The 15,339-nt window shown below is 33.3% G+C and overlaps 1 protein-coding gene across 1 annotated transcript in view; it reads right to left on the reverse strand.

Moving 5' to 3' along the window:
- Positions 1 to 7,764: 7,764 nt before the first annotated feature.
- LOTGIDRAFT_225788 (hypothetical protein) overlaps positions 7,765 to 15,339 on the reverse strand; it is a gene marked incomplete at its 3' end in the record, with an annotated part of 28,225 nt that continues 20,650 nt past the window's right edge. The window contains exons 10-15 of the mRNA XM_009050622.1: positions 13,920 to 14,050; positions 12,305 to 12,431; positions 10,756 to 10,844; positions 10,361 to 10,589; positions 9,735 to 9,875; positions 7,765 to 8,027 (exon numbers count right to left, since the gene is read on the reverse strand). Coding sequence (XP_009048870.1) covers positions 7,765 to 8,027; positions 9,735 to 9,875; positions 10,361 to 10,589; positions 10,756 to 10,844; positions 12,305 to 12,431; positions 13,920 to 14,050 — 980 coding nt within the window. The remainder of the gene's footprint in view (positions 8,028 to 9,734; positions 9,876 to 10,360; positions 10,590 to 10,755; positions 10,845 to 12,304; positions 12,432 to 13,919; positions 14,051 to 15,339) is intronic.

Consider the following 15,339-nt stretch of genomic DNA (forward strand, 5'->3'; position numbering starts at 1 on the left):
GNGACGCATGAAGAAGCGCTGTGTTAACGGACTGGCTCCAATGAAAGGTTGGGGCAATTTTATGACTGTCTGATGTCAATGGAAAAAAACTCACCTAAAATGTAAAAATAATCAAAGAATGAATCAAACAAAACTTTGATAACATTGTCGGGTTAACTAAACCATTGACGGTCGAAGGACTCATTGACGGAGTGGCGAACTCATTGACGGAGTGGCGAACTCATTGACGGAGTGGCGTACTTACTGACGTACTGACGTATGAGGAAGCCCTAGATAGGGGAAAACATTTCATCCGTCATCCGTCGATGCTACCTTACAGAATACGAAACACCAATAATTACAAAAGAAAACAAAAAAAAAGCATTGATTATGTCAGTATAATTCAGCCATTTCGATAAACTAAAGGAATGCATCAGAGCAGCACTGATGTCCGTCAGTAAGTCGATGGTTTCCTCAAGCCCGTTAATAGTACCGAAACTTTCGAAACTTAATCCTGTATTGTTTCGCTTTGTTATTTACGTAGAGCCCCGTAATTTTGTAAGGTAGCATCGACGAATGACGTCAGTGAGTTCGCCACTACGTCAGTGAGTTCGTCACTCCGTCATACGGAGTGACGGGCCGTTTGATGGGGTGGCGGAATCCTTAGCAGAAAGACGGAAGAGGTATTCATGGACTGGCTCCAATGACAGATATCAATAAAGTCCGGGGGCTTTCAATTCAACCTAAAGGAATGCTAAAACTGAATGCCAATAAATTAGGTATTCAGCCCTGGATTGCTTCATACTTAACAACATATATGAGTTCACCACTCCATCAATGGGTTCGCCACTAAGTCATTGAGTTCGCCACTCCGTCAATGAGTTCACCACTACGTCAGTGAATTGTCCACTCCGTCAATGAGTTCGCCACTATGCCAATGAATTCGCCACTATGTCACTGCAATGATTGACGGACTAACGACAGATTGAAAAAAAAAAGAAAATGTTCAAGGAATCTAGGAAAGCGGTGAAAAAATCTATCACGATTTTAGTATAGTGAAAGTATAACAAAATTTTATGGCACTATTAGAAGACAAAACAGTTTTCTTATTATTTGTTTTATTAAAAATAAAAGAATACCAGAATTCGACATAAAATATTACAAGTTTTTGAAAAAATATATATTTTCACAGTTATCATAATCATGGCAAACGAGTGATGGCTATAGGCTACACTTACAAAACAGCAGCTTTAATCTCATTTATTCTTCTGTTTTTAAAAAAATAATATAATATCTCCATTGATCACAGCACATTTCAATATGGCTTGTTACTTACAAATGCATAATGTAAATATTGTCTAACGCATTCAGAAGCAACAATTCAAGTGTTGGAGTTTAACGTCTTTTTTCATTAAAAATGCAATATGATTATGACTACAAATTTTTTCACATCATTTGTTCCATATTAAAGAGATTGTCCAAAGTTTTTTTTTTAACTTCACATATGTATTGGGAACACTGAAAGGGTCAATTTTCACCATTCCAATCTTCAATAGGACGTCTGAGGTTCATGTAATTCCCTTTAAACCATCGGCAAAAACTGAAAATAATATATAAGAAACTTTCAGATGGTGAAGTAATAAAACATAAAAGTAACAACTTCGCCATTTTTGATCCGAGAGGTATAATTTTTGTTTTTAGTGAAAGTTTAACTGATCTTGCGTATATAATCAGTCGAAAACAGAAAATCGAATATTTTTCGAATTATCGATAAAATCGGCTTTGAGGTAGCTCAAAGTTGGTTTTTTTAGAGAGTAGAAAACTTGACATGCAGATTATGCACGCTAGGAACTTGAAATTTGAAGCGTACCAATTTCAAATCTGTGTGCCCAGTAGGCTAGTTGTAACTTTACATTTCTGAAAATTTTTGAATGGCAGCCTGTTAAAGCTTTGGTCTTAACTTTACCTGAGAAGCAAGATTTTACAGGCTGAACACCCCTTTTTGACCTTGGCCAATTTTGACCCGAAAGGTCTAATTTTTGTTTCTAATAAACTGCGAAAATCGAATTTCAAAGTATCACTCCTCTTTCAAGACGCGAGGTAATGTAGGGTTTTTACGATATTTAAAATACCGAGCGATTCTCTTTTTTGCTGTTTTAGTTTTTTTTTTTTTTTTTTGTTAAACAATAAATAATAATTAAATAATGGGCGCAACTCGTGCCTCCAAAAATCATTCAGTTCATCAACCAGTGAACTAGACTTTTAATTTGCATTGGTGTCACCAGCCTCAGGATAATTCCCAGGTATTAGAGACACAATGTGTAACTGAATTACGTTAGTCTTCTATGTAGAATATCCAATTCTTCGTCCGATGCCTGTGGTACCTGCAAATTATGAATGGATTGACACACCGCAATATAATTTGTAACTAACCTGCTACTATAATATATGTAATCTTACCTTGAGAATTGTCGACTCAAACTCACTTTGCATCACGTTGCCTCATGAAACTCTTTACTACGTCTTATATTGCTCAGTTTTAATGAAATTGAGGCAGAATCGCATCGCAGGAAGTGATTCCAAATGACCTCTAATGCGAGCAATTAGACTACCTCTTATGATGAGCCAAAAAGCTTAACACGATGATCTGCGTATCAAAACTAATTATATATATTTCGTGAGAATATTTAGGCTCCTCTAGAAATATACGGTAATTTTATAACCTGATTAGCCAAAGCCGAAATTTAGTGTGATAAATTGTTCATCAAATTTTTCAAACTAAATTGAACCCTGCATTGGGCTCGGGCCCAATATACCCAATCATACTATACTAGAAGAGCCGTTTTCTGGCAAAGGGGTGTTACTCATATCCACAAACGCATTCAATTCAGTCGGCGACCATTGAGATAAACAACGTATTTGATAATGCCTTCTCGAGCCACTTATTGTATTATGACGTCACTAGATGTTTAACATCAATACGTAAGTATCACGTGTCTTCCTATATAAATTAATTAAAAATGTCCACAAACTGAATGCTTCAAAACTCCCCATTACCCCCCAGAAATTTCAAAATTACCCCCAGGTATAAAACCTATACACCTGTTTTCATGAAAGGTGAATCGCACTTAAGATATTAAAGTAAACTTGATTAAGGCTTTGAATAGTTGATGATTTCTGGTAGAGGTAGTGGTCAGTGTTATTTATCAGGCCAATGACTATTCACAACTGGTTTGATTGTCGTTTTATTTTAAGATGGATGTTACGGTACATAGTACCGAAACATTTCTTTCACAATAGCCATTCATAAAATCAAAGAGTTGAAATTAGGGATCAACAGGCTGTCCAGTGGCCCTAAAATTCCTACATTTTCTTAGTTTTACTGAAATTCCTTAAAGGCAGTTGAAATCAAGGAAACAGGAATGCTGTTTGGAATGGGCTAAGATGCAAGCGAATAAAACGTCATTTTAAAATTTTCTTAGGTTGTGGAAGATCCCCACTCTGAATCCTGGCGCAAGTGTGCAAAATTAATCAATTTAAATGTGTAAAACTGCCCGGATTTAGCTATACAAATTGCCAATTTAGCCCTATTTATGTTCTAAAATGTTTAAACATAAATTATCCCCGATTTTTCGTCAATGAGTGCTGGACAGTCTGGATTATGATATAAAATTAATGAGAATATCACACTCCAAGTAGAGGCCTAAAGTAGATTACTTGATGCTATCAGTCCTTACAAGGTATATTATTCTGATGCTTCTTCGTTCTTTGGCATTATTGCATGATGTATTTTCACAGTATAAGAAAATTAAATGCTTCATGACGGCGTATTCCAGTTTATTTATAGACATCCCGGCCGTAACCCCTTAATGAATTGTGTAGCCAAGATACTTCAGCTATATTTTAGGAGTTAATTTTGTAATCCAAGTTCTGACTCAGTAGTTTATTATGTATCCAAGATATCTCAGTCTTTATTCAGTAGTTAATTCTTAAAGATACTCCATTTTTTTAGTCGTTAATTTTGTAATTAAGGTTCTCCAGCTCCTTTTTAGTAGTTAATTCTGTAGTCAGGATATCCCAGTTCTGACTCAGTAGTTAATTCTGTAGTCAGGATAACCCAGTTCTAACTCAGTAGATAATTCTGTAGCCAAGATATCCCAGTTCTGACTCAGTAGTTAATTCTGTAGTCAGGATATCCCAGTTCTGACTCAGTAGTTAATTCTGTAGTCAGGATATCCCAGTTCTAACTCAGTAGATAATTCTGTAGCCAAGATATCCCAGTTCTGACTCAGTAGTTAATTCTGTAGTCAGGATATCACAGTTCTAACTCAGTAGTTAATTCTGTAGTCAGGATATCCCAGTTCTAACTCAGTAGATAATTCTGTAGCCAAGATATCCCAGTTCTGACTCAGTAGTTAATTCTGTAGTCAGGATATCCCAGGTCTAACTCAGTAGATAATTCTGTGGCCAAGATATCCCAGTTCTGACTCAGTAGTTAATGTTGTAGCCAAGATATCCCAGTTCTTACCCAGTAGTTAATTCTGTAGTCAGGATATCCCAGTTCTAACTCAGTAGATAATTCTGTAGCCAAGATATCCCAGTTCTAACTCAGTAGTTAATTCTGTAGCCAAGATATCCCACTTCTGACTCAGTAGTTATTGCTGTAGCCAAGATATCCCAGTTCTAACTCAGTAGATAATTCTGTAGCAAAGATATCCCAGTTCTGACTCAGTAGTTAATGTTGTAGCCAAGATATCCCAGTTCTGACTCAGTAGTTAATTCTGTAGTCAGGATATCCCAGTTCTAACTCAGTAGATAATTCTGTAGCCAAGATATCCCAGTTCTGACTCGGTAGTTAATTTTGTGGCCAAGATATCCCAGTTCTGACTCAGTAGCTAATTCTGTAGCCAAGATATCTCAGTTCTGACTTATTGGTTTATTCTGAAGCCAAGAATTTCCAATCGTTTAGCTATTTAAGTAGTTAATTCTGTAGCCAAGATACTCCAGTTTATTTAGTCATTAAAGATACTCCAGCTGTTTGTAGTAGTTAATTATGTAGTCAAAATATCCCAGTTCTGACTTATTGGTTTATTCAGTAGCCAAGATATCAAGGGACATAACTGATGAAAATATATTTATCGAATTTCAATAGAGTTCAAGGGATTGAACTGATACAAATGCTATATTGTGATTAGAAAACATTCACACATATTAAATACCTTAAAAATGTCGTAACAATCTTTTCATACAAAACTGAAAACAGTTAATCGACAAAGGCATTGTTAATGAACGAATCACAAAATAGTCCGCACCATGATTGAATAATTCCACCCCCACTGACGAAGTCTTGACCCCCATAAATCTATAGATACTTACAGCTACACAGAGAACTGTGTTTTGGTCAATGACAGTTTTCTGAAGTTAGATTGTTTTCATTTCTGAATTACAGTAAAATCATATTCCAACGTGATTAAAATTTAGTTCTGTGTCAGTGGCTCTTGAAGTTCATTTAACAAAATTCATGTCTGTTTTGTAACTGGAATGTCGTTGTAAACTTGTAAGAATGATCAGATAAGTAAATGTCATTTATGGTGAAGTCCAAGGAGGTAATACTGTTTCCAGCTCTATAACTGGAATATCGGCTATCTAAAAGGTTAGATGTCGGATTCATTTCAACAGCTCGTGACCCATCCGAGAGATTGATCTGTGGTCTTTTGGTTATTTTCTGTGAACATGTTCATTATGCTCTATAATCATGTTTTCTATAGACTGGGACTATAAACATTCTCATGTATAGTACGAGAGACGTCGCATTCAATGCCAAGAGCAACTTTCTAGTTATTATTGCTCAGTACTTCCGTAACGTGCCTAAGATGAACCTCCAACGGCTGTGTTTCGGTCCCGATGTAAGCTGAGATCAGTTACCCTTTCACCTGTAGGTCGGGAGAGGGGACTGACAAGGAAAGAATGTCAATTCGTTCTGATGGAACAACGAATCGACGTGCTACAGGCTGTGTATTGTAAATGATCCCTCAAAATACAGAAATCGAAATCTTGATAAAATTTCCATCATTCCACACGACATGGCATTCATTGACTATCTTCAACAGCTCAAACAGAAGCAGAATAAAAAGAAAGTAAAGCATATATCATAATCTCATACTTTTTTAATATAAAAACAACTTTTTTATTTAATATAATAAATATTTTGAGACAGAATATTTAAATGATTAAAACAGTAGACAAAAAATTAATTGGTTATTTTGAATATTGCACAACGCCTCTTAAACAACGACGTCACGTTAAAAATACATGGCTTCATTGTCTTCTATCTTATGAATATTTATGAAATAACACACTTTATAATTATGTACATATTAATGAGTATTTTTAGAATATAAGAAAATGATATATTGCAAATGAGGATATAACAAATGGTTAGACATATGTTGCATTTAAATAACCACCCCAATGACATATGAAATCAGACAATAAAATTGAAAGAAAAAAATATATATGTATAGTTGTCAGCTACAGAAGCGATTTCAAAATAAACATATCATAGCGGTCTTAACCATGAGCATTTCAAATATTTGACTAGATTAAGCATCATTAGCTTTATTGACTAGAAAGTTCAACTTTCTCTTTTTGGTTTCTGTACAATTTTCACTTAACCTCATGCAAGTGCAACTCATTATAATAGTTGTATTTTGATTTGGTATAATTATAAAATTATAAAATATAATAACGATTAAAAAATGGATAAAATAGTCTGTACACCATGTAACAACAAAAACATTTCAAATAAGAAATAATTCTTTTTAATTTTTAAGAATTATTATACAATCTATCTCTTTAACTTCCATTAAGTACAACTTTATTTGAGTATATTATAAATGTAAGTACTGTCATTAGTGTAAGTAGATGTGACGTAACATATTTCTGAATTTCGACCAAGCTGACTGGTTTTTATTATGCATCCCTCGTTCATGTTAGCACTTCCCCTTACAGCACTCATACTTTGTTCTAGTTAGCACTTTGACTAGATTTGGTCTAGATTCTATGTTATGAGCAAGATGATATGAGCTAAGAAGAAATCTATACTATATATTTACATTAGGAGATGGTTCCTGGCAAGATAGAATTTTGAGTATCACAATTAAATATATTTTTATATAAAGTTCCAACATGAATACTGAAATACTCTTTTACAGAAAAGAGAGAAAAATGTTCAAGTCTAAAACAATTCTCAGTTTTTTTCCTTCGAGCACAGCACAATTACTTTATACTCTGCACCACTTGACGTGAATATGATTTACAAATCATGATTCCTAAGTTCTACAGTAGTTTGTTGAACATCGTATCGTGGACCATGTCATTTAGCAGGAGACACTATAGAACCACTGTATGCCTGTGAGTTACAAGTTGGCAAGGCAAATGGATTAACACTGGTAAACGGTGAACCTACGATGGAAGTCATTCCTGAAAAAAAATTCGAAAATTCAGTTAAGTTATGAGAACCTAAAATTTTTGTTTTGAAAATTTTGAGCAACATCAATAAGAAATAGTTTTGAACAATATCTAGAAATAATAATAGAAAATATTAACCAACAAAAAGCAAAGGGAAGATCGAGATCGGGGCCGCATATACCACCAAATAAAAGTTGAGAAGAAACTTTTTAAGGAAACGTACAAGAAATTTTAACAGTGTGCATTTGAATTTCGAACAGGTGATTTCACCCAGAAATTTTCATCATCACGTTCGTCATGTAATGTAGCTCTATTCTAGTAGGATACCTTTAAGGCATTTGATGGAAGGGATGTTGAAATAATACTAACGTGTATGAGAGGATGTGCCCAACCGCTAGTTTGGATACCAGGAAAGGTTGGTGGGGGACTATTCCCCCCTCTTAAGACGGGAGCGAAAGCACTTCTTTGTTTGACGGCTGTGATCATATTGGCAGGTGAGAAGGAAAAGATTCCTGGTGTACACGACCCCAATCCCTGTGATCCTATATTATGCATAGGCGGCGAATGGGGTGCATTAACTAAGTACAAAAATAAAAAAAAATAAAGAAATTAAAAATAAAATTAATATAACATAAAATTAAATAATACATCTAAAAAGAGTCTGTTAGAAATAAAAGTAACTAAAAGCCAAAGTATACAATATAATTAGAATATAACAAGACAACAATATAGCAAAAATTTAAAACACTTAACACGTACATACCTCCTAATCTACTAGCTTCATCACGTAAAAAGTGGTCTAAACCTAAAAAAAAAAAATATTCACATGTCATTTGACATTCAAGAAATTACTTTTCTCGATTGGTTTTATAACATTTTTAAAAATTCTAAAATTGATGTAGGCCTGTTCAGAAGATGTGTTGGAAATTGAAATCATATGCAAAACCCCAAACCCCATAAGAAAATGAAATGAGTTTTACGGTCTACTTTTCTGCAACATGCACATCTCGTAAGAGACAAAGACAAATCCCAGAAGTATAATATAATATAAGCAAAAGCAACAAATCATTGCAGTAGCAAACCAGAGCTATGAAATACATTTTGAGCACTTAGAATTTAGATATTGACCTACAATTCTGTTAACGATCAATATATTTAGAGGTCTTGATGAAAGGCATGTTTTTTGTCTTGCACAAAATGTTCAAAGTTAAATTAGCTATTTGTTCAATAGAAAAAGTCTGGTGAAATCGGTTAGACAATGGCTGGGATGAATCAGAAAAGCCAAAACAATACAAAATATCACAAGCGTCTTCCATCTGTCACGTATTAAAACATGCTAATGAAAATCCAATATTGGATCTTTGACATTCTAGGGTACTATGAATAGTATACTAGTATGGCATATAGTGAAGCTACAAGACTTATAAACTACATTTCAGTTACTGCTTCATAAGACATGAGCATATTTCTGATGTCAAGGTGAAAATATCAAAGGAATAAAGACCAAAAGTTAGAGAATACCAATTGTCATGTATTAAATTCATAGCAAATATAATAAATCATATGATCAATACGACCAATATAACCAAGACTATTATTCGTCTATTTATCTGTTTATTTCTTCCTTTATTCCTGTCATCCGTCAAATTGAGTAATTTGTTCTCTCGGTTGATGAATGGAAAAATAAATGATGAAATGATTAGAGCTGTAACGGCCTGAATTATTGGTGCAGTTTTAGATTCAGGTCGATAAGTTCCAAGAAGTTGTTTTGGACAAGGAATTGCCTATAACGATGGTAGAGAAACGGACAATTAATATACGTTGAAAAGGTGACATAAGGCTTTTTGTTCAATTGTATATTAAGAAAAGTTTCGGTATTGACCTATAGTATTATATATTTACTTTGCCAGTAATACTTTCCTAGAAGATTACAAGTATGACTTGAATAAGCCTGAAACTAGCTCCTATTGACTGTAATTGCTTCTATTGTAATGATTTGATTGAAAATAACATTGTATTCATTCACTTGTTATTATTTTACTAAATAAATTGTTAGAGCTGAATCACACGAGTAAATGGCGATTTCAATATTGTTTCTGTTAAAATTATTACAACTATTTCTAGGTTATATTGTTTCTATGACATGCATAATAGATTAGAAATAATAATTTCACAATCATCCTGTCAATGTTACGTTCCTACGTTTGAACAAAGATTTAATCTGATTAACATTTAAGAACTGTTAGCTTATAAAAGTTCGGGGTTTAGAATGGAAGTTCGCTTACCCATATTCCCAAGTGCTCCACCCCCATGATGATAACCATTCATGGCTGGTGTACTAGTATAACTACCATTACTATGAGGTGTTGAACCATTAGAGCCATATCCTCTAGGAGAAACACTTGAACTTTGACTTCTATTGTAACCTACAAACATACATAATGTAATATTGTAGCCACAGAAATTTGCAATATCGAATTATTAAAATATTTTATTGGAAATTATTTCTTGGAAATTGTTTTGGTTATTACAAAACAAGAAATATATATCATTTGTAATCTTGCAATATCATTTATTTAATAATGGCAAGATTGTAGCAAATACATATCTTTAGATAATAGTTATTATATCACAATAGGATACTTTTATTTTTTTCCAAATATTCAATTACTTTGTTAGAGAGAATAGAGATATAAAATGTAAAAAAGAAAATATTAAACCAATTTTTCCAGCAGTTACTTAGGGAAGGGAGATAATCTATCAAACGATGACACGATCAGCTTATTCAAAATATTCTGTAGGATTTTGGATAATTTTAGACATTATTAACTCAAGGTAAATGGTGTACAATTGGAGATTTTGCATGGTAAAATGAATTTTAACAGAAAGAAACTGAAGCTGGGAAAGTAACTTCTGGAGGTTCGTTTCAGACACCAACCTTCTTCCCACTGACCGGAAGCTGTATCTGCCACACTGCCTACACTGACAGCTAACTGGCTAGGGTAGGCATTGAATCCTGACATTGGTGACGTGTTATTCATGGCCGGTGAACGGGGTGCAGGTAGTGATAACTGATTGTGGTTTCTAGGCATGGAATATAACGCTTCCGCTAAATCTGCTGCCCGCTTCAATATGATTTCCTGAAAAACACGAGAAATTGAAGATGAAGTGTTGAATCATAATAATTACGAATTCTTCTTTCTTTGTTAAATCCTAGACGCATTGAACAGAATCTGTCCCTCTGTTTTATTGAGTTACAGAAAACGAATTGTTTCCTGCAACAAAATCATTGGAAACAGGGCTCACCTTTGGTAATTTTTCAGGATCACCTGGATGTCTTGGAACTAATTTCATTAATCTCTGGAAACCATAATCTATTGTAGGTTCAGTTAAAGCTGAAACAACAAAAATAACTCTATGTAATTCTGTACATTGTACAACGCCTGAAAATTATTCAGAGTTTTAGTATCATAAACGTTCTATAAAGCCGTATTATCCTTTACAATCTTATAAGCTTTATCTGCATTCCCCAGTTTTATCTCCTGATTAGTTCAATCTTATTCTTCAACAAAATCAGAGCTTGGAAATAATACTTGATCATGTGACTTATTTGTCAGTTTCAGAAGACATTCCCAGCGCGCGATAAACTCCTTCATATCCGTGAATGGCACGAGATTTCGTGCTTAATTATTTCCAAACGGTGATCGTTTGGTTTAATAGTTTCACCGTGTCTGTTATTGGTAGAATATTGCCAATATAACGTCTAACTATTGGTGAGAAGTGGAGTTGATGAAAATGAAGATGACAGTTTGTGGAAAAACGCTTAATGTATTTTGTCAGTTTTGTACTGATCGATATAATCAGATTGATATAGAAACAACAGATTTAAACCATCAAATACGTGTCTTGAAACAATAGAACACTTCAAAAAAACTGTACTAGTTTATATGTAATCAGACATTTGTTAACACAGTTTTGGTATTAAATATAAATCGATCAAGTTGTTTGGAAATATAAGTATGTCCGCAGCGACAGCATTTTCAGAACATGATTATTTAATTTGTGGAATTTCTTTGAAAATAATTTGTTTCGTTTTCTCCTGAATACAAGCTGTTTAAAGTATGTTTGTAACGCGAACTCGATTGTTGCCATTAATAACAAACAACGTGAAAATGTATCAAGAATGTCGCTTTTGTTTTTTGGTTGATTTGCTAACATTTCATTGTTGGTATAAAACATGATGTGATCGTATTTTCAGCACGTGTTATAAAGGGGGAGGGGAATCACATGTTTCACGTCATAGCATGGCATGGGATATATTCACACTGAATCTCTAGTTGCATTATAAACAGAAAATTGACGAGATTTCTCATGTAATCTTGTTTTGAAAATGAAATGTATCTTTCTCCAAATATTTTTATGATAAAAATGATTATTGTATTCAAGCTGTAAAGATAATGAAATAAACATGTTTTATATTAAATAACCTTTGAAAATTCTACTTTTTTCTTTTCTCTTTATTCTTTAGGCTTCCCTTAATGACGGTGTAGTAATACTGGTTTCCTTTTTTTATCAAAATTGGTGTATATACCTTATTGACTAATGCTGATATACAGTCTTATAGGAATATGTACCAAATATCAAATGATTTCGCAAATTAGAAGTAGGTTTTATCAAAACTGATTCACAATGAATCAAAACTCCAAAAGTATTACAGTATAATATAACTGATTAAAATCAGGAGATACACGTAAAAGTATTTTAAATTTTAAAAATAACAAAGGTTGTTCGTAACTTGTTTGAATAGTGTGACGGGATAACTTCAATTCAGGGAGTATCAGAAAATTCAACTTACCTGTATATACAAATCGACCTGGAGCACCCTTACAGAACTGTTTTGATTTATATGACAATGTGACCTCTACAACACCAGGGATATGGCGAGGTGGCGTCTGTACACGTATTGCATGAGACGTCAGCAACTGAAAAACAACATTAACATATTGGCTAATCAGTGTATAGAACTAATTAATTTTAAATAATGCTGATGACACCATCGAAAATAACAAATAGACAAGAATAATAACAATATTGAATTTTAAAAATAACAAATCTTATCAGATCTCAGCACGGTGCCAGATATCACTCAAGAAATGAGCTATTTGTAATAGTTTCGTATTTACTGCTAATTAATTAGAATAGCAACAATTTCTAGCGTCCTGGGACAAGAAAAATATACACAATACACGAGATTTAATTCTCTGAAGACTTTACAATTACTGATTGTCTTGTCATCATTTCACTTATCTATCTCATAATACTCCTCCACTGGGACACACAAGTAAACAAACGAAGCATAGTTCGCTCAATTAAATAACTTTAAATAACCGTTCTCAACAATCAGCAAATTTTATTTGAAAGTGAAAAGTAAGGGATTAGTTATGATTCAAATTTAAAATTTTGGGGAAGTTTTGTGAGCTCAGTATTATAACTCGTAATTTCTACATCTTCCTTTTAGTTCCTAACCCTCAGACTTTTCCACATTCATACCAATATTAATCAAACAGATAAGGTACAGAAGCTTGAGATGCAATACTGAATTAATTAGTACTACAGATTTCTAAATTTTAACATCCTCATTAAAATTTTCTCGATAATGCTTGCCATTTACTGAACAAGGAAAGAGACGAGAAAATCAAGACTGCATCTAACAGTTGGTATAGGCGTGGTTCTGGTATTAACCGAAGTTATAGTTCCAAGGCTTAAAATTATCTTTCGTTTATCGCAGATTTAATCATGAAACAAAGGCGGGATATTTTGAAATTGATGGAAAGCTTTTAGCTTGTAATTACAATTGAAACATGATCTCAAGTTAGAAATCTCATCTAAACAGAAACAAATCCACACTTTTTTCTGTTTCGATGTACACCTTTATATTAGAAAATAATCAATATCTGAACGATTCTTCAAATATATACAGTAGTCCAATCATCCAGACCATTACAGATTGCCATAAATTGATATTTTCAAGGTGTTATATTCCACTAACGCGTGCATGGTGAAAGATATAATTGAGCGGTAATCCGGCGGATATTTGACTCTTGTCTAATTACACGTATTACCGGTATTAATACGCTGGTCTCAACAACCAATCATTCAACACAATATAAAAGATTAACACTTTGTAGTCACATCAAAGTACCGATTTTCTATTGGTTATACATTCTAAATGGAATCTATTATTCCTTCCTTAACCCTCCATATTGGGCGGAATAAAAGGGTCAAAGTTATTAACAAAGAGGTTATTGAAGGGGTCGTTAAAGTTTTTAAATAAAATTGCATATTATTCATATTGATGTAATATTTTGAAGTACAGCCGATGAAGTCCTGAAGCTGATAAATTGACATAGACATGAAATCCCCAAAACATTGAATATTCTTCAAATATTTCAATTTGACATATAACTTACCTCACTCCAGACTAACATGGTACCAAACACCAATTGTAAACCATCAAAGAAGTTATCACCAATTATAATGACAGTTGTACCACCACTAGTCCATCCTTCACTAGGGCAAATAGCTTTAATACAAGGAGTTGCTGGAAATATAAAACCTATATACGATATATTGATAAAATTCAAGAGTTATATTGTAAATAAATATCTTGATGTTTGCCATTGAATTTGCTAAAATAAAACACAATACATGCAAATTTAATTCCAGATTCAAATTTGCATTAACAAAGCAGTTCTAGATTACACAAACGCAAGACTGGGGAAAAGCACACAAAAACATCATTTAAAGCAGTTAAAATTTGTTTCAAGAAAAAATAACTGTCAACACTATTAAAATAATAAAAAAAAGAAAAGAAACAAAATGTCGTTGTACCAACCATCTTGGTTTCTGTTTGTATTTTGAATTTTTGAATACACTGGGTCTGAATACAGGGTAGTTGCTGGATAACCTAACAAAAATAACCATAAAGGTTTTAATCAATGTAACAAATTTGTCCAGATTTTCCAGACTTATGAAATTCGGCATGTATCGTATTCAAATTGTACTTTCAGAAGAAAAATTATATGCCTCATTATTGTATCAATCAAATTTGAAAGGTGGATAAGAGTGGATAAATGTATCCCTGAGTTTAAGATAAAATATTCGAGTGATTGAACATTGAAAACCAAGTGGCATGGTTACCAATCAAATAGCACAAGTCAATTATTTATTACTATTAGCAACCATGCATATCTAATTAAAATACAAGAACAATGTTTCAATAGAAGACTAGCATGCAACAGATATAAGTCATTTGATTTTATCGACCTTATAGAGAAAGAAAGAAATAGACCATAATGCGCAATACAGATGAATAAAAGAACAATATTTTTCAAAAGTCAATTAAAAAGATAATAATAGTCATCAATTTTCTATTAACTCAAAACTGAGAAGAACTTAATTCAAACGTTTGTAAGGTTATGTTGTATGTCCAAATATAACTATAAACAAACAGCACAGTTGTTGAATTACAAACAGAGTGGCTAAAGATAGGGTGCAAAACGAACAAGATCAGGCTATTCAGGCGCGACATTTTTAACACAGTGTAAATATTGTGGATCATTCAGAAGTCGTTTTATGTCGTCTGTGGAAAGCTTTTAATAAAGTCCCAGATGGTCGTGCCTATAGTATTAATTAGCGCACTGAAATTTTAATGAAATCGTCGAACTGTCTTCCAGAGACACGTCAACGATAATGTATTTCCACTACAAATCTACGACTGCTTTCGTCTTAAGGCGAGTTAGTTGTTCAATCCGTCAACCTATAAATATTCTCTCCAGAAGAAATTGAGTGTTTGAAATGAGTCGTGCAGTGTCCATTAATTGTGGAACA

This window comes from Lottia gigantea (assembly GCF_000327385.1).
Source record: "Lottia gigantea unplaced genomic scaffold LOTGIsca_150, whole genome shotgun sequence".
In the NCBI taxonomy this organism is placed as follows: Eukaryota; Metazoa; Mollusca; class Gastropoda; family Lottiidae; genus Lottia; species Lottia gigantea.